Source organism: Lynx canadensis, chromosome A2 (genome assembly GCF_007474595.2).
Source record: "Lynx canadensis isolate LIC74 chromosome A2, mLynCan4.pri.v2, whole genome shotgun sequence".
In the NCBI taxonomy this organism is placed as follows: Eukaryota; Metazoa; Chordata; class Mammalia; order Carnivora; family Felidae; genus Lynx; species Lynx canadensis.
In genome coordinates this window covers 118,799,997-118,824,547 of record NC_044304.2, presented here as the reverse complement: position 1 = coordinate 118,824,547, position 24,551 = coordinate 118,799,997, and the positions used below count along the sequence as shown (strand labels likewise).

General features: G+C 40.3%; 1 protein-coding gene across 1 annotated transcript in view; it reads left to right on the top strand.

Annotated features, from left to right (window-relative positions):
• The window catches only part of HIBADH (3-hydroxyisobutyrate dehydrogenase), a 111,024-nt gene extending 87,733 nt beyond the window's left edge, over positions 1-23,291 (top strand). The window contains exons 5-8 of the mRNA XM_030308150.2: positions 8,106-8,239; positions 10,296-10,372; positions 17,968-18,124; positions 22,329-23,291. Coding sequence (XP_030164010.1) covers positions 8,106-8,239; positions 10,296-10,372; positions 17,968-18,124; positions 22,329-22,487 — 527 coding nt within the window. The 3' untranslated portion in view covers positions 22,488-23,291. The remainder of the gene's footprint in view (positions 1-8,105; positions 8,240-10,295; positions 10,373-17,967; positions 18,125-22,328) is intronic.
• Positions 23,292-24,551: the final 1,260 nt, after the last annotated feature.

The following is a 24,551-nucleotide window of genomic DNA, read 5'->3' as shown; positions in this document are numbered from 1 at the left end:
TTGATAAGCTAGAGAACATTGTCTTACTTAGTCTTAATTAGTATTCTCGGTTATTTTAGTAGCCATTGATTTCTTCTCTGCCTACCTCCTAAACAGACAATGAACATTTATCACACATGTGATATATGCTGGGTGCTAAGATTCAAACAGCGCTTGCCCATAAGAATCCTTACAAGACATACCAAAAAAATCACTGATGAGAGTAGTCTACATGCTTTATTACAAACATCACTAGAAATGTTATAAAAAAAAATAGAGAAAGGGGATTATGGTCATGCATTGCTTCTTAGAGTGCACATGAGTTGAGTCTTGAAAGATAAACAGGAGTTAGCCAGGCAAAGGGAGGCAAGGGAATCTCATACAAGGGAGTCACCTAGGAAAGATATGGATGCATAAAAGGAAAAAATCATTGCACATTCCAGCTACTGTAAACAGTTCAGTATGCATAGCATGATGGTTTTTGTTGCAGGGAGTAGATAGGAAACCAGAGAAGAGTCCAGTTAGAGTCCATTGACAAGAAAAGTAAAACTTCAAAAAATCAGAAACCATTTAAGGACAACAAAGAGAAAGTTCATTGCTTCCCAGGACTCAGGACAGATACAGTGAGTTATGTAGTTCTTCTTTTTGGTGAACACGAACATGCGAATATTTCAGAAAGAAGAACTTTTACTTAGCAGAAAACAACAGTGAGGCGCTATGTAGAAATGCTGAGTGATAGTGAATAATGTCTTCAGCTGCTGGTTATGTTCATGTTGATGCATAATTTGAAACTTAAGCCTGTTTTGGTTCTCATAACAAAACTGCCAGACATTGGGACACAGGTAAACGTAAATATTAGACTGAGGTGATTATTGTTAATGAGCTCTGTTGCAGGTGGGCTAAGATTAGAAAGAGATATAAAACAAGAATTGAATTACTTTGAAAAAATTACTACTGCTTTTGTTGTGAAAATGTGACGAACATCGTCTATTGTTTCACTTACTGTCTCCTGATTGAAGTTCCAAATGTGAATTTTTTAAAACACGTAACTTGATGAGGCTCCTTTATTCCTCTCCCAAATAGTGTTTGCCAAGACCTCGAAGATACTCAGACCCATATTTGAAATTTATTGTGAAATCTTATGGTTTCATTTTTGTATTCTTAATTCTGATTCTCAGTTTTCTGATTGTTTTCTTCTAATAAGCAAACTCACATTGGTTGTGAAGAGAGATAGGCTTTTATGTGTGTGTATTTAATTAGATAGTAGGCAGAACTCAGTGTCCGTGTATAAAACATACAAAATTATTTGCTCAGCTCATGTTTTTTTTTTTAATTTTTTTTTTAACGTTTATTTATTTTTGAGACAGAGAGAGACAGAGCATGAATGGGGGAGGGGCAGGGAGAGAGGGAGACACAGAATTGGAAGCAGGCTCCAGGCTCTGAGCCATCAGCCCAGAGCCTGACGCGGGGCTCGAACTCACAGACCGCAAGATCGTGACCTGAGCTGAAGTCGGACGCTTAACCGGCTGAGCCACCCAGGCGCCCCGCTCAGCTCATGTTTTAAACTGCTCTGTTTGATTTGCAAACAGATTCAGGGTACCTGTATTCTTATCAAAGCTTTCAAAGCCTACCCACAGTTGATGGCAAGACCATTACTCTTTGAGAACAATTTGTTTCTTTTTCCACCCTTTCTCTTTCTGAGAACTCATTATTCTTTCAATGACGGAGGTCAAAAAATGGAAGAAAAGAGGGAATCAGGATTTGGTGGCGATTGTCCTCATCCATGACACTTGGTATATGATGCTACCTTTTGGCATTTATTTCTGAGTATATGTCTCTTTTCCCAAATTATGGTTTAGACCTTTTGAGGGCAAAGACGGTGTTTCATACCTACTGTGACCTTATATTCTGGACTTTCTGGAATAGTTGTATTTCAAATATTCTCCTAAGCCCATGGGATCGAGGAAATTGTTAAAGGCACCGAACAGTTAATTGCTGATGATACTTTTCTTCTTTGCACCTCCACGTGCCTATGTGTAGACCTCTCCTGTAGTATGCATCTGTCTTTTACTATTTATAATTGTTTGCCTTCTCTCTTCTCCCATCTCCATATACACGTACACACTCACCTCCACCACCACAAACACTAGGTTTCAAACTGCTTGAGGACAAGGATTGTTTCCTCTTATTCCCCAGGGTTTCCTCTTGTTCCCCACAGACAAATGGATCTCCAGTGGTCAGATTTTTTTATGTCAACCATAAGTAGGAGTGGAAGGAAAGAAAGAAGATAGTTTAGATAATGGAGACTTCCTGTGATGCCTTTGAGAGAGAGAAAAAGAGAGGCTGACTTTGAGACTTTGATTAGATTTAAAGTGTTTCTCCGCTCTAAGGTTGATCGAAATTAAAACAGTTTCCAAGAGAAGTGGTAGACGCCTGTCCCTTTAAAAACAGGGTGGTCCAGGCACCTATTTTGAATGGTTTGGGCCTTTGCCTTTTCATCTGTACAGATGAGTTCAGTCTTTCTGATTCTGGAGTCATGGGAAAAAAAGCACTAGGGGCATCATCACAGGAAAGAGGCATCATCACAGGAAAGTGTCAGATAAAAGCATTAAAGACAACCACAAATATGTAGGCTTATTAGATTTAATTAATGTGGTTACACGAGAAAACTCATTTTCTAATTCGGAACCATTCATATATTGTATAAAATGACACGTGCCTTGGTTTTATGCATTAACATGATAAATGTGGTGGGAGGGTAGATATTTTGTGAACTTGGCAAGTTCAAATGATGGAATTTCAAAAGCTTAAAAGCAATTCAGTGATAATTTTATCTCATCATCTCCCTTTCTAGATGAAACAACTTAGGAGCATTTAATGACTTGCTAGAATGGCAGCTGCTTGGTCTGTAGTCGTTAGCCTCTTCTGTGTCTCTGGGAGAACAGTTACCACCCAGTACTGCGCTCAGTTGTTTCCTTGCTCTCCCCTCTGTCATTGCCTCCACCTGTCTCTCTTTTTGAACAAACGCTGTGTTTGGTGATGGACCAGACACCGTGCATATGGGGTGAATAAGCCATAGAGCGACTGCCCTCATGGAGCCAATGTTCATGTGGGGAATATGGACCAAAACCAGATAAATAGAAGAGTTAAAATAAATAGGTGGTAATAAATAGTGTGAATGAAATTAAAGCAGAAAAGGGGATCGAGAATGGTGGGGTGCCTTTTTCGATTGTCAGATTAAGTGGTCAGGTAAGGCCTCTCTGAAGAGGAAAATTTTGAGAAAAAAATCTGGATGCGGTGAAGGGAACAAGTGATGAATATCTAGGGGAAGAGCATTTCAGGCAAAGTGCAAGTCTTTGAGATGGGAGTGTACTTGACTTGTTTCAGGAACAGTAGGAGTTCAGGATGGGAAAGCACTGAGCGATGTAGACAATGGTATGAGATGAGATGGGAGAGGTGGCCAAGGGCTGCATCCTAGAGGGCCTTGTAGGGCTTTGTAGGACTTTGAATTTTATACCGAGAGTGATGGGAAGCATTAGGAGGCTTGAGAGTAGGAAAGAAACGTGAACTAGACTTATGTTTTAAACGGTTCCCTTGGGGGCACCTGGGTGGCTCAGTTGGTTAAGCATCCAGCTCTGGATTTCGGCTCAGGTCATGATCTCACAATTCGTGAGATCGATCCTTGCATCAGACTGTGTGCTGACAGCACAGGGCCTGCTTGGGATTCTCTCTCTCCCTCTCTGTCTCTCTGCCCCTTCCCCACTTGCATGTGCACGCACTGTTTCTCTCTCTCAAAATAAATAAACATTAAAAAAAAAAATGGTTCCCTCTGGCTGCTTTATGGAGGGTAGACTATGGAGGCAAGAGCCGAAGGGAGAGCAAGTGGGAAGCTGTTGCAGTAATCCAGGTGAGACATGATGATGGCTCAGTCTAGGGTGGCAGTGATGGGTGAGGAGACAAGTGGCTGGATCACCCAGTGATGGGTGTAAATTCTTAGGAGCAAGGCACATACACTCATGTGTATGCATACACTCATGTGTAATTCTAGGACTTATCACAGGACCTGATTCTTTTTTTTTTTTTTATTTTTTTTTTAACGTTTATTTATTTTTGAGACAGAGAGAGACAGAACGTGAATGGGGGGAGGGTCAGAGAGAGAGGGAGACACAGAATCGGAAGCAGGCTCCAGGCTCTGAGCTGTCAGCACAGAGCCCGACGCGGGGCTCAAACTCATGAACCACAAGATCATGACCTGAGCTGAAGTCGGACACTTAACCGACTGAGCCACCCACGCGCCCCAGGACCTGATTCTTAATAGGTTCTCAGTTTTGTTGAATGAGTGAAACAAATGCGGCATTCTTGTCACCTTCCCATATACCCTGCTGCCGCAGAAAGGTTTTACTAGAGGTCTGCGCTATAATTTTAACATCACTGTCCGTGGACCACTTTAGTACTTCCTAACCTGGGCCAGCCTCCTTCCAGTGTTCATAGATGTTGTCCAAACCCACTCATGTTTAGCCAGAGAGGCTAAAATTCTCCTAGAGAAGACAGCGACTAAGACGACCAGATAGGAAAGGACTTGAGGTATCATGTAGGTAAAGATAAAACTCCCACTCCACAAACCCACGGCATAAAGTAGTGAGGCCTGACATTTAAGTAGCATGTCATATTTTACAGCATATATGTGTTCATATATTCACAGCCACTCTGTGAAGAAGTTATTAATGCTTTTCCCACGTTATATGCTGAGAATCACACAGCCAGTGAGTGGTACATCCCCTAAACCACATATTCCATCTCCAGATTTTTACTCTTTCTATGAACTTAGGAATTACTCTTTCTATGAATTTGTATGAATTTCTTATGAATTTATTTATCAAACAGCCATCTATTGAATGTATCATGCACTGTGGTAGATAATGGGAATGCTGACAGAAACAAGACCTCAGTGCTGATCTTGTGGGAGCTTGTAGTGTAATGGAGGCATCAGGTAAGAAAATCAAACATTGTAATAAGGTGTTATAAATGCTGTAATAGAATTAAGCACAGGATATGTTTTGATTTTGTATACATAATTAGTAAAATGTAGGGTTAAAGTAAATCCCTCTCCCAGTATTCTAGAAACTGCTTGAGTGTGTGTTCTATGTTTTCCTATTCGGGGAAGTGGATTTGAATTAAAATGGCATGGCACTGTAATAAATTTATTGTTTATTATTGATAGACCTCAAACGCTGTACAATGTCTTCTGAAATCTGTAGGGTGTCTTACATCCTTTAGAGTTCCACCTTCCTAGATATTATTTCCTAAGCTTAAAATGGTTACGTTTATTTTAGGATTACTTAGGTCTTAATTTTTTGCCTTCACGATGGGACTAGGCTTCATAGTGTCACACGCTTAACGGAATACGTAAGGAAAGACAGGGTTTGGTCCCAAGGAATGCCAAAGCTTTAGAATTGCCCAGGTTAGACCCTTACATTGGCATGTAGGTTATGCAAAAGTCCTAATAATTATGCCACCACAATGAGATGAGAGCAGAAATACCACAGACATCTGAGTTAGAAGATGAATTATTCTTCTGTGTGTGTGATCTTCTCGTGCTTAAGTAACTTATTTCTTCTTTTTGAAATATGTGTTTGAACAAGTGAGAAAGTACACCTGTCAAAAGATTAACCAGCTGAGAACCATTGTCAGCATTAATTTTCCTTTAATAAATGACTCTCCGAAGCTATTTAGCAATCTGTAATCTAGATACAAAGCTATTGACCTATGATGGATAGTGCTGGATTTGTTTGTAAGCTTTGGCTTAAATCGTCTACTTAATTTTCTTAGGTCAGATCAACAGGATTAGGAACCAAGATGGTTATGTAGTTTGAATAAAAATGGCTATAGAAATTGAGCAAAATAATTGTAAAAGAGTAATGATCTACCACCTTGGTGAAGTAAATTAGAAACTAACAAAGTGACAGTCACTTAAACTTCAACATTATCAGAATGTTCAAAGGACACAGACTGGCTAATTAAAAGCATTTGTTATAATTGGGTTTTTGTACATAATCATTTCCGAAGTGTGTCTGAAAATACTGTGAAATAATGTAATTTAACCTTATGTGTGAGTATCCTCGGCTTTCCTAACATGTGGGCACTTCTCTTCCACAGTTATTTGGCTAACATAATGCTGACCTCTTTTGCTTTTGATAATTAGTTAAAATAGCATAAACTGTAATAGAAAGGCTGCTTGATCTGGCAATAGCAAAATATTCACAATTTCAATGAAAGAGGAATCTCTTCACTTGGGGTTTTTATATATAAAAACGGTGTAGGGGCGCCTGGGTGGCGCAGTCGGTTAAGCGTCCGACTTCAGCCAGGTCACGATCTCGCGGTCCGTGAGTTCGAGCCCCGCGTCGGGCTCTGGGCTGATGGCCCAGAGCCTGGAGCCTGTTTCCGATTCTGTGTCTCCCTCTCTCTCTGCCCCTCCCCCGTTCATGCTCTGTCTCTCTCTGTCCCAAAAATAAATAAACGTTGAAAAAAAAAAAAATTAAAAAAAAAAACGGTGTATTTCATTGACTAAATTAAACTAAAAAGTAGGCCATTATTTGTAGTTACCGATTCTAATGGCCAGATTTGATAAATAGACAATGATGGTTTCTTTATTCCTAGCCACACTGTAAAATCAAGTGTAAAGGCAAAAACTGTACTAGCTCTCTTCCACACACTTTCCTGATTTTGACCAACAAAACCCAACTTGAAAATTATGAATTAAAATTTTTTTAATACTAAAAGCAGCAATAATACTCTTGGTTTTCTTTTATAGCTGATAAAACGTTAGATGAATGAAGCTTCCCCTCCTTTTTTTAGGGACAAGTCTAGGGCATGTTTTGTGTGCTAACCAATCATTTCAATCAATGACCATGCATCAGACCTTTCTAAAGAGCTAGGAAGGAGTAGCCCAGCCACAGCTCGTTTCTTCTCCCTGCTCATATCACTAGGAATGAATTGCCCAAACGGTGTATAGGAGGAGGGAAAAGAAAAATCAAATAATACTGGAAAGTGCACATCAGATTTACCGGTCTAAATAAGCGACTGTTTTCTTTAACTTAAAAAAAGACTCTTACCATCTGAAATGCCTACTTGTTTGTGGGAGAAAGAGCCAGGTCTTCCTCTTTGTAGATCTCATCGGTAGATAGCGTGTGGGGAGCAAGCAAATGGACTAAAGACACCCAAATCCCCAGAATAGCAGATCCCTCTGGCTCTTCTCGTGCTGGTCAGGGCACAAGGGCCTTTTTCATATACTTTCTATTGCTTGAATAGGTTTCTTAGAATAAAAGATGCATGAGAAGGACAGATTCCATATGTTTTCACTCCTATGTGGATCCTGAGAAACTTAACAGAAAACCATGGGTGAGGGGAAGAAAAAAAAATGGTTAGAGAGGGAGGGAGCCAAAACATAAGAGACTCCTAAAAACTGAGAACAAACTGAGAGTTTATGGGGGGTGGGAGGGTGGGGTGGGGTGGGTGGATGATGGGTATTGAGGAGGGCACCTGTTGGGATGAGCACTGGGTGTTGTATGGAAACCAATCTGACAATAAATTTCATAATAAAAAAAAAATAATAATTTTCTTATAAAAAAAGAATAAAAGATGCATGTGAATAATAAAATGCACGTTTCAAATTACCATATGTCTCATGCTATGATTATGCCAGATACTTGAGATGAATTGAGAATAAGAGTTTGAATCTGTGTGTTCTTTTGGGTTATTATTAAACTCCACAATACTTGATTTTTAAAATATTCCAGGAGAGGGGCTAGCTCGGCCAGTAGAACATGCAACTCATGATCTCAGGGTCATGAGTCAAAGCCCCACATTCGGTGTAGAGCTTACTTAAAAAAAAATATGTATATGTATATGATACACACACACACACACACACACACACACACACACACACACATGCACACACACATTCCAGGAGAGATTTAGGGCATCTTATATACGCCTGACATAAATACAGTTTGGAGGCAAGGTGTTTTCATTTGTTTTGGGGCTTTTCTCTAGTTTTACTATCTACCTAAACACTTGAAGAAATGTATCCTTTTGTTCTGTCCCTTTACCCCCAAACTATTCAGGTGTGGGAGCTGCTCGGTCTAGGAACCTCACATTTATGGTGGGAGGAGTCGAAGATGAATTTGCTGCTGCCCAGGAGTTGCTGGGGTGCATGGGCTCCAATGTGGTGTATTGTGGAGCTGTTGGGACCGGGCAGGTAACATTTTCACATTAATGAGCCTGACTTGATGATATAAAATTGGCTAAGGTTCATTTGTCTTTCCTGACCATACTATTATTCCAACCCCACTCTGTTCAATTTGTGGATTCTTTGTTTGCTCAGATTTTCTTAAATTAATTTGGAATAAATTAGTTTTCCATCATTCCTGCTGGAATTAAGCAGACATCAGCCAATTAACTTATTAAAAAAGATACTGAAAATTTCATCATTCACATTCAAATTTCATCATCCTACTGGCCACTGAAATCATCCTTAAAAGTGCTTCCATAGGAAGTGCTCATGGTGTCTCAGTTGCTGTTTTCCTCCATCTAATTATGTACTGCAGCTCTGTTTGTAATATAGTCAGGAAGAAGTAATCTGTGCACTTTTATCTTTTTCTTGAAAAGCGAATAATTTTCGGGGCACCTGGGTGGCTCAGTTGGTTAAGTGTCTGACTTTGGCTCAGGTTATGATCTCACGGTCTGTGGGTTCCAGCCCTGTGTCGGGCTCTGTGCTGACAGCTCAGAGCCTGGAGCCTGCTTCGGATTCTGTGTCTCCCTCTCTCTCTGCCCCTCCCCTGCTCCTGCTCGGTCTCTCTCTGTCTCTCAAAACTGAATAAACGTTAATTTTTTTTTTAAAGAAAAGCAAATATTTTCATTTAGAAATATATCAGTTCTCTAATCAGATAGAGGTGAATGGCAACCCTGAACTCAGAAATCAAACTAGTTATCCCCCTACCACCACCACCACACGCACTCTCCCTCAATCTCCCCTCCTCTTAATGCTTGGTCCTGGTCGCTGGCACCCTCTTTATCTTATTCGAGACTTTGGTATTGTCTCAGATATACCTATGGTCTCCATTCTCTTATCCAGTCTCCAGTTCTACTGATTTTTGCTTCACTGTCTCTCCTTGTTGGCAGTCTTGTCCATCCCTCACATTACCTGATCCAGTCTTCTCCCGTTGTCTCCTACCTTGCGTACTGCTAGAAAGCCTGGATGCCAGGTTTACCACTCTGCCAACACTGTAACCAAAACCAACTCCCTCAAGATATTTGCATCATCATACACTTCCCAACTCTGAAACTTGGAAGAGATGCCTATTTCCGGCCGTGTCAAATTTTAACTCTCCACCCTAGCTTTCATAGCTCCTACCCCAGTCTTAACTACCACATTTCTTACCATTCCTTAAAACATAGGCGCACGAGTCAGTTTTCTTACTGTTCTCCCATGCTCTGATATATTTAATCCCTCTTACGTATTTACCTTTTCCTATGCTCTCCTTTCTCCCTCTTGCCTATTTAAATTCCTGCCTGGCCTTCCAAGAGGTGGTTTCAGGTTCTACTTCCTCTCCTCAGTGATCTTGTTTCTCTGAATTCTCACTGTCTCTGTCTTAGGGCCGTACAGTTTTCCACTTAATTGTTTTTGTTTATTTGTTGCCTTTATCTTCAGTGTGTTACTCCATTGCCCCAGTTAGAATGTAAGCACCATTCTATAAAGAATAGGCGTGTTAGAGATGTTATGTACAACATGATGACTGGAGCTAACACTGCCATATGATGTATATGAAAGCTGTTAAGAGAGCAAATCCTAAGAATTCTCATCACAAGGAAAAAACGTATATATTTTGATATCTATATGAAATGATGGATTTTAACTAAACTTACAATAATTATTGCATGATATGTGTAAGTCAGATCATTGTGCTGTACGGCCTAAAGTTATACAGTGCTGTAGGTCAAATATACCTCAGTGAAACTGGGGGGAAAAAGCAGTCATGCCACACAGGTCAGTATTCCCTATAGACTGTGCCCACAGGAGGAGCTCAGGCACCACTGTAGGTTTCTTACCCAGTGGAAGAGACTCCCCAGTCTGATCCCAGATAGCCTGGCAGACTCAGGAGGAGGCATGCAGCACCATGTTCCTTTCCCCATTTGAGAGAATCAGTAGTTACACACTCTTCTAGAAAGAAGCCTGTGGGGTGGGTGAAGAACAACTTCCCGTGAGTTACAGCTTGAAAATAAAGATATTTAATATGTACTCCACTTATTTTCAGGCTGCAAAGATCTGCAACAACATGCTGTTAGCCATTAGTATGATTGGGACTGCTGAAGCTATGAATCTTGGAATCAGGTTTGTCGAATATATATTTTCATGTACTAACAATTTTTATGAGCTTTTCTATTTGATTTTCTGATGTTGAAAAAAAAAAAAGGGTCCGTGAGAGATGAACGAGTTGATCTAGGAACATTTTGAAAGTACTTCATTATTGAACTTTAATAGACTTTGCTTATTTGACGACCACTGGGCCCTGGAGAACATGAATATTCTTTGCCATAGCCATAAAATGTGTTGTGCTGTATATTCGAAGTTACATTATCCTTTTTATATGGGAGCTCCGTTTCTTCTGTTGTATTGAAATGCAAGAAACACTTTTACTATAAAATTTAAACATACTTTGGCAGTGTAGGACAAATTTTTGTAAAACGCCGTTTTAATGTATGGCGAATTCAAGTGTTCTGCTACCACATGACTGGTTTTATGTATCTGTTCACTACAAGGGCTCTTGGTTGTTTAGTCTTGGGATAAACTGGATGGCATTCATAAAGCTGCAACTCATGTACATAACTCTTTCATTTTAACTGGCTTGTGGTTTTGTTACTTTACATTAAGGATATGTCTTTCCATTAAAATAAAATGCATCCATACTCTGCTGAAAGTGATGCAGGAATTTTGTTTCTCCTATGATAAGGATCATCTTTTAGAATGCTTAAGGTTAATGTCTTAAGTTTAGCCTTTAATCTTTTGGGTTAGGAATGTTACATATGATTAATCACCTAATTAATTGTTTGAATGTTTGGTATTTCATGAATATAATAAATATACATTTCTTACTTTAGAAAATGCTCAATTAGCAAGATGCTTTATTCAGGTGTTTTCTTCACATTTCCCCAAACTGCTTACCAGGGATATCACAAATCAGAGTAGTGTTTCATCTCACAGCTTTTGATAACAGCAATAAAAGAGCCAAAGTGCTTGAGATATTTTTTAAAACACAGTAATGGATTCACATTTCCTCTTAATTACCATATCAAGATGCTGTTGTTTATTGAATTGCCCTTGTCTCAGATGTTAAACTATCTTGACCTATTAAGTTGTCATGTTGTAATTGAGATAAAAGAGGAATTTGCTTTGCATCAGTGCTAATTGGTTTATCAATATCCTGTACCATTTACATTTTAAAATTGAATGTCTGTAAGATGCTACGGCATATCTGTACAAAGCCTTAATAAAACTGGTAGTATACAGGGAGCTGTTCAGAGTGGTATGTCTGTACTGTAGCCAGTTTTAGGCTATGGGTCACTTAATCATAAATGAAAAACATGTTACTAGTGACTCGTTTTCATGTCCATCCTCTAGACTAATTTCACGGAAGAGGAAGATGTAAATTTCTGGAGCCAAAATTGGATACAAAATTAATTGGTGTTGACAATAGGATTGGAGCATTACTGTGCATATGCATCTTTAGAATTTTATCTTCATTCTTCTGGATATAAATGAATAATAATAAAAACAAAAAAGCAAAAGCCTAGATAATCTAGGCTATGTTCTACTGAAATTTCCCTCTTCATCTTTACTAGTTTGTTTTATATCCTGCTTCTTACGCTGAGCATCAGTGGTTTGAGATATTCCTTAGGCCTAGCGATGTATCCTCTGGCCTTCCTCAGCTAATTTTCCTAGCAAACCTCCTACCAGATGATCATTTGCTATTCTAAAATGAACTTTTTGTGTGGTTAGTGCTGATAGAAGTCTAACTCCAAACACCAGCTAATAAAAGAATAGTATGAAAGTCACTTGAATCAAGTGAATGGAATAAAATATATACAATGAAATACGTACATGGACTACTACAGAGAGTTTGTGATCAAAGAGAAGATGAAAAGTGATAGAATTCCAAATAGAAATGTTAAGAGGAAAAGCAGTAACTTCCCTTATTATTGGTCTTGATCCACTATGATAAAAATAATGTTTAGAAAGATGAAACTTTAAATGTTTAATTTTTCTGAAACTCTACATACGTATATTGCTATCACATATATAATATTTGCATATATCATATATGAAAAATGAACACAGAGTAGGAACTCCTTAATTTTACTTAACTGGTAATAATTTATAACTTTCTGGTGCTTCAGATTATACTAATGAATTGCTTATTTTCATAACATTAGGATTTTATTAGTTTATCTTGACAAAGATTCTCAGTGGCTTGAAAATCCTAAAAATGATTGCCTCTGCTATTGTCTTTTCTCCATGGTTTACAGACATGGTTTAAAGTGACAGGATTGTTCTCTAATAGAGTATAGAGAGCGACCACGATTTATTGAGCTTTGCAAGGTGAAAGAGAAAATTGGCATCAGCAAGCATAAATTCCCAAGTAGTAAATTCCCACAAAGTAGTACAGCATCAAAGTGGCTCAGCCACATTTATATTCTGTTCACTCTGAAGTGAATTTTTTTTAAAGCATTAATGTCAACATTTACAAATTGAGTCACCTATTCCTATGAAGTGATCATTTCTGATTAATTTCATTCTCATAAGTCAGTGTTTTTTCTAGAACAGTGTTTCCCATTTTTTTTAAAAATAGAAGAATAAAATCATACAGTTTAGAACTCTTATTGACCCTATGCTCTTTTACAGTAAAGATGGATATAAGGGAAATTTTAAATGCTACAAAAAAAAAGTAAAGCATAAAGAATATGGGTATACAACATATTTTTGAAATTCTTTTTTTATTAGACCTTTGTACCTTCTAATTGGGTTCGAATTAGGACTCGGAACATAGTTTTATTGGCACCGAAGGTGTCCTGCTTCCATTAGAGACGTTTTGCTCCCGTGTGTCACAAAGGAACGGTGCTGATAGTAGAAGCTTTGTTGGTTAGTTTTCATAAGATTTTGCTCCACTGGGAATTGTCTTGTCTTTTTTTTTCAGTGCTGGTGGTTATAACAGGTCATTTGCATCACCAGTCAGCACCTAGGCCCCTAGCAACGACCGTCTTGTCTTCTTCCACCTTAAAAGAAACTTCGGACAGTTGAACTTTTCTGGCAGGCTGTTCAAGATGAGAACTTTCCCACAAGTGTCATTTTAGTTTCTTGGCTACTGCCCTTAGACGGTGGTGCGTTTTCATTTAGGTGATGACTTGAGTCCCCTTAGCTGTAAACCTAATACATATGCAATAGATGTAAACTTAATACATATGGAATAGATGATGTAAACCCTAATACATATGCGATAGATAACAAGTGGCAGAAGGTTTGTAATAAAAATTTGACCACATTTCTTTTTTTTTTTTTAAGTTTATTTATTTATTTCGAGAGAAGGAGAGCACACACATGTGTGTCAGGGAGAAGGACGGAGAGGAAAGAGAGAATTCCACGCAGGCTCCGTGCTGTCAGTCCAGAGCCCAGTGCAGGGTTCGAACCCACAAACCACGAGATCGTGACCTGAGCCAAAATCAAGAGTCGGATGCTTACCCAGGCGCCCTGACCAAATTTCTTACTAGATTGGTAAAGCACTGTCATATTGGCTTATTGACTGTTAAGTTGCCCACCCACGTGATCCAGTGAGACTCAGCGTGGTGGGAGTTTGGTGTCGTAGCTCTGCCATAGACTTAAGTTTTTCTCGTCTATAACATGACAAAAATAATAGTATCTGTCCACAGAGTTTTTTGTGAAAACGAAATGAGTTAATCTGTGTAAATCTTTTAAAACAGTTCCCGGCACATTGTACAGGCTCAGCGTGGTAGTTATTGATGGTGGCGGTGGTTAGTATTTGAATTGAATTGTAACGTTAAAAGTGGTTTCTTTATAACACTTCTCACCAGCTGGCGTGTGTATGTATGTGTTTGTCTACTGCCTGTCTCCCCAACTAGAACGCAAGCTCCCTGAAGGGGATTGGCTTTGTCTGCTCATTGCTGTGTCTTAAGAACATACCTGGCACAGGGGCGCCTGGGTGGCGCAGTCGGTTAGGCGTCCGACTTCAGCCAGGTCACGATCTCACGGTCTGTGAGTTCGAGCCCCGCGTCAGGCTCTGGGCTGATGGCTCGGAGCCTGGAGCCTGTTTCCGATTCTGTGTCTCCCTCTCTCTCTGCCCCTCCCCCGTTCATGCTCTGTCTCTGTCTGTCCCAAAAATAAATAAAAAAAACGTTGAAAAAAAAAAATTAAAAAAAAAAAAAAAGAACATACCTGGCACATAGTAGGCGCTCAGTGAAGACTTGTCAAATGGATAAAGGGGCGAGAAGGGGGAGGGAGGCACTTCTCCTGCCTCAGGTAAAAGTTAACGTGTGTGTGTGTGTGTGTGTGTGTGTGTCTTAACTGGCTCATTCCTGGATGCAGGCACAGCCTTTTCTTAGATTTTTACTATGTCTCCTTGGCTCCAGGCACAGCACCTGCGCGTGGCAAATCTGTTCAACATTGATGAATAAGTGGACGGTCTGTTAAAACTGACATAGTCTTAGGGCACCTGGGTGGCTCAGTCAGTTAAGCATCTAGCTCTTGATCCCGGCTCACGAACAGGTTCATGAGTTCAAGCCCCGCGTTGGGCTCTGCGCTGGCAGTGTGGGGCCTGCTTGGGATTCTTTCTCTCCCTCTTTCTGCTCCTCCCCTGCTCGTGTGCGCACTCTCTCTCAAAAATAAATAAACTTAAAAAAAACTGACGTAGTCTTAGGTATTTCATTTTCACATCCTGTGATACAAACATCTCAGTTTAGTGACATAATCTGCTTTGTTCTTACGTAAAAAAAGACAGTATAGATACTTCTATAGAATATAAAGTGAAAAAACTTTTTTGGCCCTTAACAGCCTTGGTTACAGTGAAGGCAAACATTTGGATTCTGTTTAATTTTTTTCACGGTGTATGCATCATTTTTACTTCTCTCAAAAGTTCATTTAAAATTCTTGTGTTTTAAAGGTGAGTAGATTTGACACAGTGACGTTTATTTGAGTTGCATTATATATGCGGTCAGAGCAATGAATTCATTCTCTGTTTATATCAGAGAACATTCCAGCAATTGTAAAGCCACATGCATGCACGCGCACACTCTCGAACCACATCCAGTGGCAAGTTATTATGGGGACTGACAGACTGTCATCCTTTTGATGGCTTGAGCTGTATATCTCCTGAACAGCAATGGGGCTCTTATGCAGAAAGTATCATATGTTCCCAGCCAATTTACAGGGAAACAGCAATAACATTTTATCATGGTTGAGAGCCCAGTAGCTGCTTCCTATTAAACTTGCCCTTTCAGATACCTGTCTTGGATTAATTTGTTGATTTCAAATGGAAACTCAGTCTTCTCCAGTGAAGCATGACGTTCTAGGATAGACTCTCTGAATGACAATTACTGTGTATTCTAGCTGGTTTCAGACCATTACAAGCCTTAGGCACAGTGGAAGACAGAGGACTTCAGTAACTGATTTTAATATTATGTCTAATTTTAACTGTCAGTTATATATGTGCCAGTGAAAGAATCCTCAGAAAGATGAAATGCAAAACACTTCTAACTTGCTCTTTTTAATGATACACTTTGCTGTAGGGTGGGGAGTCGGGAGAGGAAAAGTGGTGAGGGAGTAGCCATCTCCTAAAGGGGAGTCAGCACAGCGGGGAAGCATCAGATTTGAAAAGTGAGCACATAACAACTGCCACCTCACTTTTTTGCGTGCCCCTCAGGATGCTTCTAAATAGTAATATGTTCACCAAACAGGGTTCCATAAATCAGTGCCAGTATTTTTCCTTGAACACTCAAGAAAAATGAAATGTAGGGTTTTACAAAGGATAATAAGCTTTGCCCGCCATTTTGGTGAGTACTGTACATAGAGCATGAACCGCTTTAGCAGTAAAGGCTGTTGTGAGGTTCTCTTGAGTATAACCGGGTAGGTTATAAAGAGAACAGTAACTCTGCTGCTTTAAATGTGATGAACCATTTTAAAAGAAAAATCTAAATTCAGAAGCCCTTGAATTATATTTCAAATGGAAGGGAAGAGCGATATTTGGGGGTCTTAAAAATATTCCCTACTCATGGAGCACATTAGACATAGACATTCTTGAACCTTTGTGCTTAGGGAATATATTTGCAGTTATAGCAGATTAATTGTTAATGTGTGATTTTTACTTTTCATAGTATGCACATTGGCTTTCTCTTTCCCAAGTCATCTGCTCTAACAGCATACTGATAGCCTCTTATTATTTAAAAGTGTAAAGAAAGCATCAGTAATAAACTACACCTGTAACAAACTTGGAATTTTGTAAAGGAATGAATGAAACTGTTGGATTTCTTTCGGGCAGTCTACCATTGAACGGAATGTATGACAGCCGATTAGAGTGAATCTTCTCTGTCTGTTATAATCCTTAAGAAGACTCCCCATTGTAACATGGTCCACCACTTGATTTCACACATGTGGCATGCCATATATATTCCTCGCACCACAGCTACTTCTTGAAAACCTGATTACGTAACAGTTGTATTATGTGCTATGTCCAGACATACACTGGCTGTCAGCCTTAGCCCCCTACTCCAGTACTGGAAAAATGTGTACTGGGTCATGATACTCACATTGGGAAATAAACAGACATAGGTTTCAAACACAGAGGAAACAAGAGCTTAAGCAAGGCAAAATGCGTAATTTGTTTCACACTGATACGTGTCTCTTTTCAGTTTTTTTTTTTTTCTTCTCTGGAAAAGAGTGGTTCTAAGGAAACGCAGAAAGCTTTTATGACAATTATTTTGTAATGTCTCTTTGTATGAAAGAAGCCAGTCAATTGCTGGGTAGAAAGTTTTATTTGAAACTTGACTCCGTGAAACTTAGCCAAACTGTGCTTCCCAAACTGCATTCAGATTCTCAGAATCAAAATAATATAGCATTTTGATTCTATTTTTTTTTCTGGGTCCACACTGCACAGCCGTTGATGCCCTCAGCTCAGTGATAGAACAAATGATGTTTCCGCTTGGGCAAGCTTTGTTTTATCAGGATCAGTAACCTTATCAGCAGTTGACCCAGAACTATAATGCATGTCTCTGAATAGATAGCATATGTCACAGCTCTGTGCAGACTTGCTTCATAAGCAAGATCGTCTAATGAAGATTTAATAAATAAGGAAAAGTTTGCAGCAAGAAATGTCTTCTTTTATAATGATAACTTCTCTCAAGCTCGTTTTACTGCTCGTGGCTCATCTCTTGTATTCATTCTCATAAAAGCTAAAAGAATAAACATACACATAAATGCATCCACACGGACTTCCATGATGCATGGTTTATCTGTCAATATTTCTTTCTGAAATATATCATTTGTGAGGAAAGAATGTAGAATTCAGATTATCATATTGGTTTAAGGTTCTTATGTGACACATAAATGCAACGATATCCAAAAGACTAGAAAACCCATGTGTGTGATAAACCAACAACTACACAATTATGTGTTATTTCTTAAAAGTAGGGTATAGCACAGGGGATTTTCTCCCACTGCAGAATGTCCTGGCTCAGAAGTGTTTAATCACGAGCTTTTAATACCCTATAATTTAAGACTGGGTTCTTTGCCCTCATCAATCTGCTTTGATTTTTGAAGACATACAATAAATGGAGAAGGAAGATAGAGCATCCTCATACGTAAATAAGTCACGCATGACTTGTACATTTTGACATTTAACACTGCTTTTCTTTGACCTTTGACAGGTTAGGGCTTGACCCAAAACTATTGGCTAAAATCCTAAACATGAGCTCAGGACGGTGTTGGTCAAGTGACACTTACAATCCTGTACCCGGGGTGATGGATGGAGTGCCGTCGGCTAATAACTATCAGGGTGGATTTGGAGCAACACTCATGGCCAAGGTATGGTAAATGCAGAGACTCCCTCCCCAAGACAGAGGGGAACAGATGTTTAATGGGCTAATCCCCCACTCCCCTTTAACAAAGCATATGTCTACCCTAGACGGCAAGATTACTAAAATAGCGATTCACTTACTCATTGGAAGTGAGTTAAAACTTAGCTTAGATAAAAATCCTTATTTTGTTCGTTTATATTCCTGCCCTTTCAGATGAGACGAATAGGCTGGGAGTTTTATTTTGTGCTTGGGTTTGTTTGTATTGTGAGATGGGCAAGATTTTGTTCTTCATAGAAATTTTCATTATTTTACCAAGTCCTTAGAATGGAAGCAGTAAGAATTTTCTGGATAATACATTGACATTGGGTACACCTATCACAGAAGAAGAGAATATCTTTCTCACGATACTAGATTTCTAAATACGCCTTCCCGCTTTAAGAATATGTACGTACATAAGTATGTATGCATTTCCCTTCTCTGCCACCACCAGTACCTTGGCTGAGCCTCCCTTGGATCATACCAAATCAGTCCTTAACTGGTGTCCTATCCTTTCATAATCCACTCCGGTTCATTTTCTACCCCGGGGGAGGGACCGGGCTTCTGGACACGTAGAAACCGGAGTGTGCCATTTCCCCTACTAAGTCTCTTTCACCGTTTCCTGTTACTTGTAGTTTAAAGTCTATCTCTGCAAGTTGTCTCACGAAGCCCTCCATGATTTGGCCTTTGCTCGTCCCACCAGCTCGTTTCAGCCTTCCCAGCTCATCTTTTGCTTCCACCATAGTGAACTCATTTCTGCTCGTTGTTGTCTCTTTTTTTTTTTTTTAATTTTTATTTATTTATTTTTGAGACAGAGAGAGACAGAGCATGAGCAGGGGAGGGGCAGAGAGAGGGAGGGACACAGAATCTGAAGAGGGCTCCAGGCTCTGAGTTGTCAGCACAGAGCCCGACGCGGGGCTCGAACTCACGGAGCGTGAGATCATGACCTGAGCTGAAGTCAGATGCTCAACCGACTGAGCCACCCAGGCGCCCCTCGTTGTCTCTTACTTGCAAACCTCCACGCACGCTATTCCCTCTGTCTTCATCGTTTGTCCTTGCCCCCCCACCCCCATCCCAGCCTCCGGCACAGTACCTGGCATATTGCCAGCACACGTTAAATATTTATTGGATAAAGCAGTGTTTGAAACTACATTTCTTATTTTGCAGTTTGATTTCTCCTCATGTTTCCTTTAAGAAAATATTTATTTTTATGCGAAGCTGTATCCTGTATTTAGGTTTGCATATAATTTAGGATTTTGTAATTGTGCTGTGTGGCTGTTGCTAGAAACAGGAAGTAGCTCCTTGAGTGTATTGTTTTCATCGAAGCCGCAGTTGATTTATTAGGGCACACGGAAACATGAAAGAATCGCATTTATGCTCAGTGTCCATTCTGTGTCTGTGTGAAGTGGGTTGTGAGCTGTTAGCTTATTCGGTTCCACTAATATGGCTAATGGCTCAAACAGAGGAAGTGGCTAACAGTAGAGTGTAATAAGAAGTCGGAGGCTTCTGATCAAAAGGATCAGATGGATTCGTCTTTCTGTAGTGCTGGCTTTGTCTGGGGACTCCGCCCTAGCTGTCCTTCACTCTGTGGTACACCTGTGCTTTAGCCATTTTCTGCAGTGGCCCTGCCCACTGTCAGAGTCCTTCCTTTGACATGATTTTCTTGGGACGCCTGGATGGCTCAGTCGGTTGAGCATCCAACTTCGGCTCAGGACATGATCTCACGGTTGGTGAGTTCAAGCCCCGTGTCAGGCTCTGCACTGACAGTGGGATTGGGATTCTCTCTCTCACCTCTCTCTCCGCCCCTCCCCCGCTCGTGCTTTTTCTCTCTCTCTCACTCTCTCTCAAAATTAAATAAGTGAACTTCAAAAATAGATCAAATGATTTTCTTGATCATGAATGACAGTGTTTTCAACTAACAGTGTGAGACAGTGCAGGAGTCAAACATATGGGTGTTACCGGTGTCCTTCCCTCAAGAAATGCAGTTGTGATCTCCCTTACAAAGAGGAAGACTTCTTAATTTTGCTTGGAATGAGAGTACTTAGAAAGGAACTTAAAAAAATCTTTCATCACCTCAGATTGCTGTTAACAAAAACACACCATAGCTAATTAGGTTTGTGTAGAGAAACTGATGGAGATTAAAGAACTCCCCATCGATGCTGCGTTGATTAAAGCAGTCTTAGCATTGTGATTCTGCTTGGACAGATCAAGGCTTAGCTGCTAAGAGAGGTTTTGTTCAATTGCCATTAAATTTTATTGTGCTAGGGGATGTCGTTGAAGTAGAGGCTTGTGCGTTTATTTCTAGGTCTTAACATCATAAAATTCCAATATGTTGTGTGTATATAATGAGAACATAGTCAATATGAAAACTAGATCATTCTTCTGAACTCTCCAACCTAGATGTCTACTTGTGATGGCCGCTACAGAACAGCATATGGAAAATCACGATGATTCTTGGTACTCCCTCAGTATACCCATTTCCTCATAAAACATAACAGCTTGGTCCTCCATTAACTCATTGAACCTTATTGCCATTGTTGTGTTATTTTTTCCTGAACTACCCACTTAGCTCATGGATTCATAAATATTTTATTTGATGAATGATGTGGAAAATCTATTTATTTTTAATTATACATTATCAGCTTCAAGGGATGCCTTCTTTTTCTAACATTTCAAGATACAAAAGCCTCTCAGGTTTTCGGAGACTAAGCACCGTTCATTTTTTAGAATGTCCACCCTTTAAGGTAGTGGCCACCAAAGCAATTTCACTTTCTGATTTTTGGTTTGGACAGATTTTATTTGGGTGTGTACTTGCCCCTTTGAAAAACTCTAGACCTTTCTTCTCGATAGTACTGTGTTCTCTTTAGTATGTTATGTTAACTCTGAGTTCTTCTGTTCTAGTTTGTGTTCCAATTAACTAGGTTAAAAGTTAAATGCAGTCTATGTAGATTTTCTCTCTGTCATTTGAAAATAAATATATCTTGCAGATTTGCTGCAAAATGATGTCAACCAGAGAGGTTTGTCTGGGTATAAACGATAGTGTAGCTGTATGTTTGTTAACTGTGCGGGACACAATTCAGCTTGCTTTTTATTTTTAGGAAACTATAGAAGAATTTAAGGTTAAGCAGATTTTTCAGATCTATTGTCTACATGTGAAAATTATACAAATAAGCACAAAATAATGTTTGCAGTTATACCATCATACATATTTAAGAGGCTGGAGATTTAAAAGTTTTCTGAAGCTCTCAGGGTGAAGCATTAGCTCGTCAAGATGTTAAAGGGTTGTCATGAGGGTGGATGTCCCATTGCACTTACAATAAAACCCAAACTCCTTCCTAAACATACTAAAGCTTCTGTGTTTTACGTGTGCCCATGCCCGGCTCATTTCTCTCCCTAGCCCCCTTGCTTACTCTCATTCAACCTCACTGGCCTGCTTGCTGTTTCTCGAATATTCAAGCCGTGTCCCAGCACCTTGCTGTTCCATCTGCCTGCGTCTCTGTTCCCCCAGCTCTCCAAAGAACCCACTGCTCCCTGACATTCAGATCATAGGTCAAGTGTCTTCACCTCAGAGAAGCCTTCCCTAAACATTTCCTCTATCAGAACTCTCTTCCTTCCACTCCACCCTTGCTGTCCACCACTTCCCAGCCCCTTCCCCTGCTTTATTTTTCTTCATAGTCCTTGTCCCTATCTGAAATTGTAGTATTTGTTGTCTGTCTTCCCCGAGCGTCACAAGAACAGTGCCTTGGTTTCATCATGCCTGTGTCACTAGCGCTTGGGACAGTGCTAAATACTTGTTGAATAAAGAGATTGCGTGGATATTCGGTGATTCCATGATGGGGGGCTTGTCTTAGGCTTACAGGCTTCTGCAGATTTGAAAAAGCATTTCCCTGTGTGACCTCATTTATCTAGTAACCCTTGTCCACAGTCAAAACAGACAGGTCTGGGTGGAGGAGTGGGGAGGAGACTCAGAAATTAAGGTTTCTGTCCAGAGCAGTTTTGCCCTATGTGAAAGTACTTACAAAAATATATATAACCCGCCACAGTGTTTGTAAGTATCTTATTTTTTTCAGACTTCGTTCGTCCTGCTTTGAAAGCAAAGCATTAGGAGCCACATTTGCAAAGTGAGCCCTCGCTACCAGTCTCAATGTGTTCCTTCCTGCCCTTGTTTGATTTAGGATCTGGGGCTGGCCCAAGACTCCGCCACCAACACAAAGAGCCCGATCCTTCTGGGCAGCCTAGCCCATCAGATCTACAGGATGATGTGTGCAAAGGGTTACTCAAAGAAAGACTTCTCGTCCGTCTTCCAGTTCCTCCGAGAAGAGGAGACCTTCTGAGTTTGCCCTTTGGCCGTGGACACTGTTGGAAACCGACCTCCACCTTGGAGCCTCCTGATAGCTCACTCCACAAGTAAATGGGCTTAATCAAAGGTCACCTGTCTGCTTTTGACTGTCTAGGTCCCAGTAAACCTTAGGATTTTTCACCCATTTTTAACTGCTTATTTTTTTTTATCTCTTTAGCAAACCTGTGTTCTCTCCATTTTTTTTTTTTTTTTTCCCTGTAAGCCACTGATGGTCTCTGCTAACTAGCTGATTGACCTTTTTCAAAAGTTTGACTCCTGAGCATCTTCAACTAAATCGTTGCATACTTCAATCAGGATAGTATTTATTCCACTTTACAAATAAAACCAAATATTGTCAACAGGATGAAACCTATCTTAAAGAAATTGGTGTGGGGAAAGGAGTTAGAAAAAGGGGAAGCATAGTGAATTATTACCTGTGTCCCTCGGGAAGTTTGTCCTGTTAACCAAGTGGTGGTATTCTTGCGTTGCTGAGGTTACTGATTTATTTTCCAGGGAGTCGGTAAAGCTAACGGAACTCCCTGCTGCGTGTTTGTAAGTTGGGCTCTGTTACATTATCTTACTGTGTATCCTTCTTGTTACAACTCCCAATACTCAGCAAACTTGTTTTTTATATTTTTGCTTCCTTTTACATTCTTACTACATATTTTTTGACTTTAAAAGAATGACATCTTTAGAACTGTTTCAGAGCCAATGATGATATTTGCTTTAGATAATTATTACGTTATTCTAAATATAACCATATTATTTTGAAATCAAATAAATTTCTATGCTGATAATACTCTCTTGGAGTTTTCGTGTCTCCGCAGCCATTTGGCGAGCAATTAAATGATCTGACAAACTGGTATTCCAGACTGATGGGGGAACGGGTGGGAAGAAAAGGAAGGGAGGGGAGGTCAAAAGGAACCGAGTCTGAATTGGCCAGTGGCAAGCCAGCTTCCTGCTGTTCATCTGAATCCTTAACGGGCATTCATTTGAAAGTTTTCGGTTGTGGGTGCCATCGGAATTCAGCCTGCGCAAAATGGAATATGCCACAGTGTAGACTTTCCCCACCACAGCCCCTAGAAGTCTTCTTGGTGATAGACCTCGGTGCCAAATCTGGCAGAACTGCAACTACTTCCCTCAGTTTCCTGGTGATAAAACATCCCAGGCACTATTAGAAGTGCTGGGGCTACGGTGACGAACAGAATAGACAAAGTCTTGCCCTTGTAGACTATAGATCCTGGTGTCGTGTGTGCGTGTGTGTGTGTGTGTGTGTGTGTGTGTGTGTGTGAGGGGATGTGACAGACAAAAAATAAATGTTTACTGCATACGTCAGATAATAATAAAGAAAAAAAAGCAGGACAAGGGGGATGGATGAGAGGTGCAGGGTATTTTGTTATGGTGGTCAGGTTGGCATTTGAGCAGAGAGAAGGAAGTGAGGGAACACGCCGTGCAGATACCCGAGAAAAGAACATTCCAGGAACAGGGAACAGAAAGTACAAATGCTAGATATGAGGAAAAACAAGGAGGCTGTAAGTGAAGTCCCAAGATGAGGGGGGCCAGATCTTGTAGGGCCCTGTTAGGACATTGGCTCTTATTCTAAGTGGGATTGGTTGTGTATCAGTTAGCCAGAGTGGAAGCTAACTGATGATACGTTGCCACCTCAACATTCAGCGGCTCAAAATAACAAATGTTTATTATTTTTCAAGATTCTCCAGGTCAGTTATATTATTCTTCTCCCCTGGGCCGGCTCCTCTGGAGCTGGAGGGTCTAGTTTGGCCTCACTCAGCTGGGACAGCTGGCACGGTTGGGGCTTCTCTCCACAGGGTCCAGGAGGCTAATCTGAGCTTCTTCACGTGGTGGCGGAAGGGCTCTCAGCGGCAATGCAGGACAAAACCAATGAGCAGACACTTGGCTGGGTTCTGCTTGCTTCGTGGCTGTACTGCCCCCTTGGCCGAAGCAAGTCACATAGCCCAGCCCAGAGCCCGTGTAGGAGGGGATGACATAAGAGGGTGGACACCAAGGCATTACGGTGGCCATTTTGCAAATATCCTGTCAC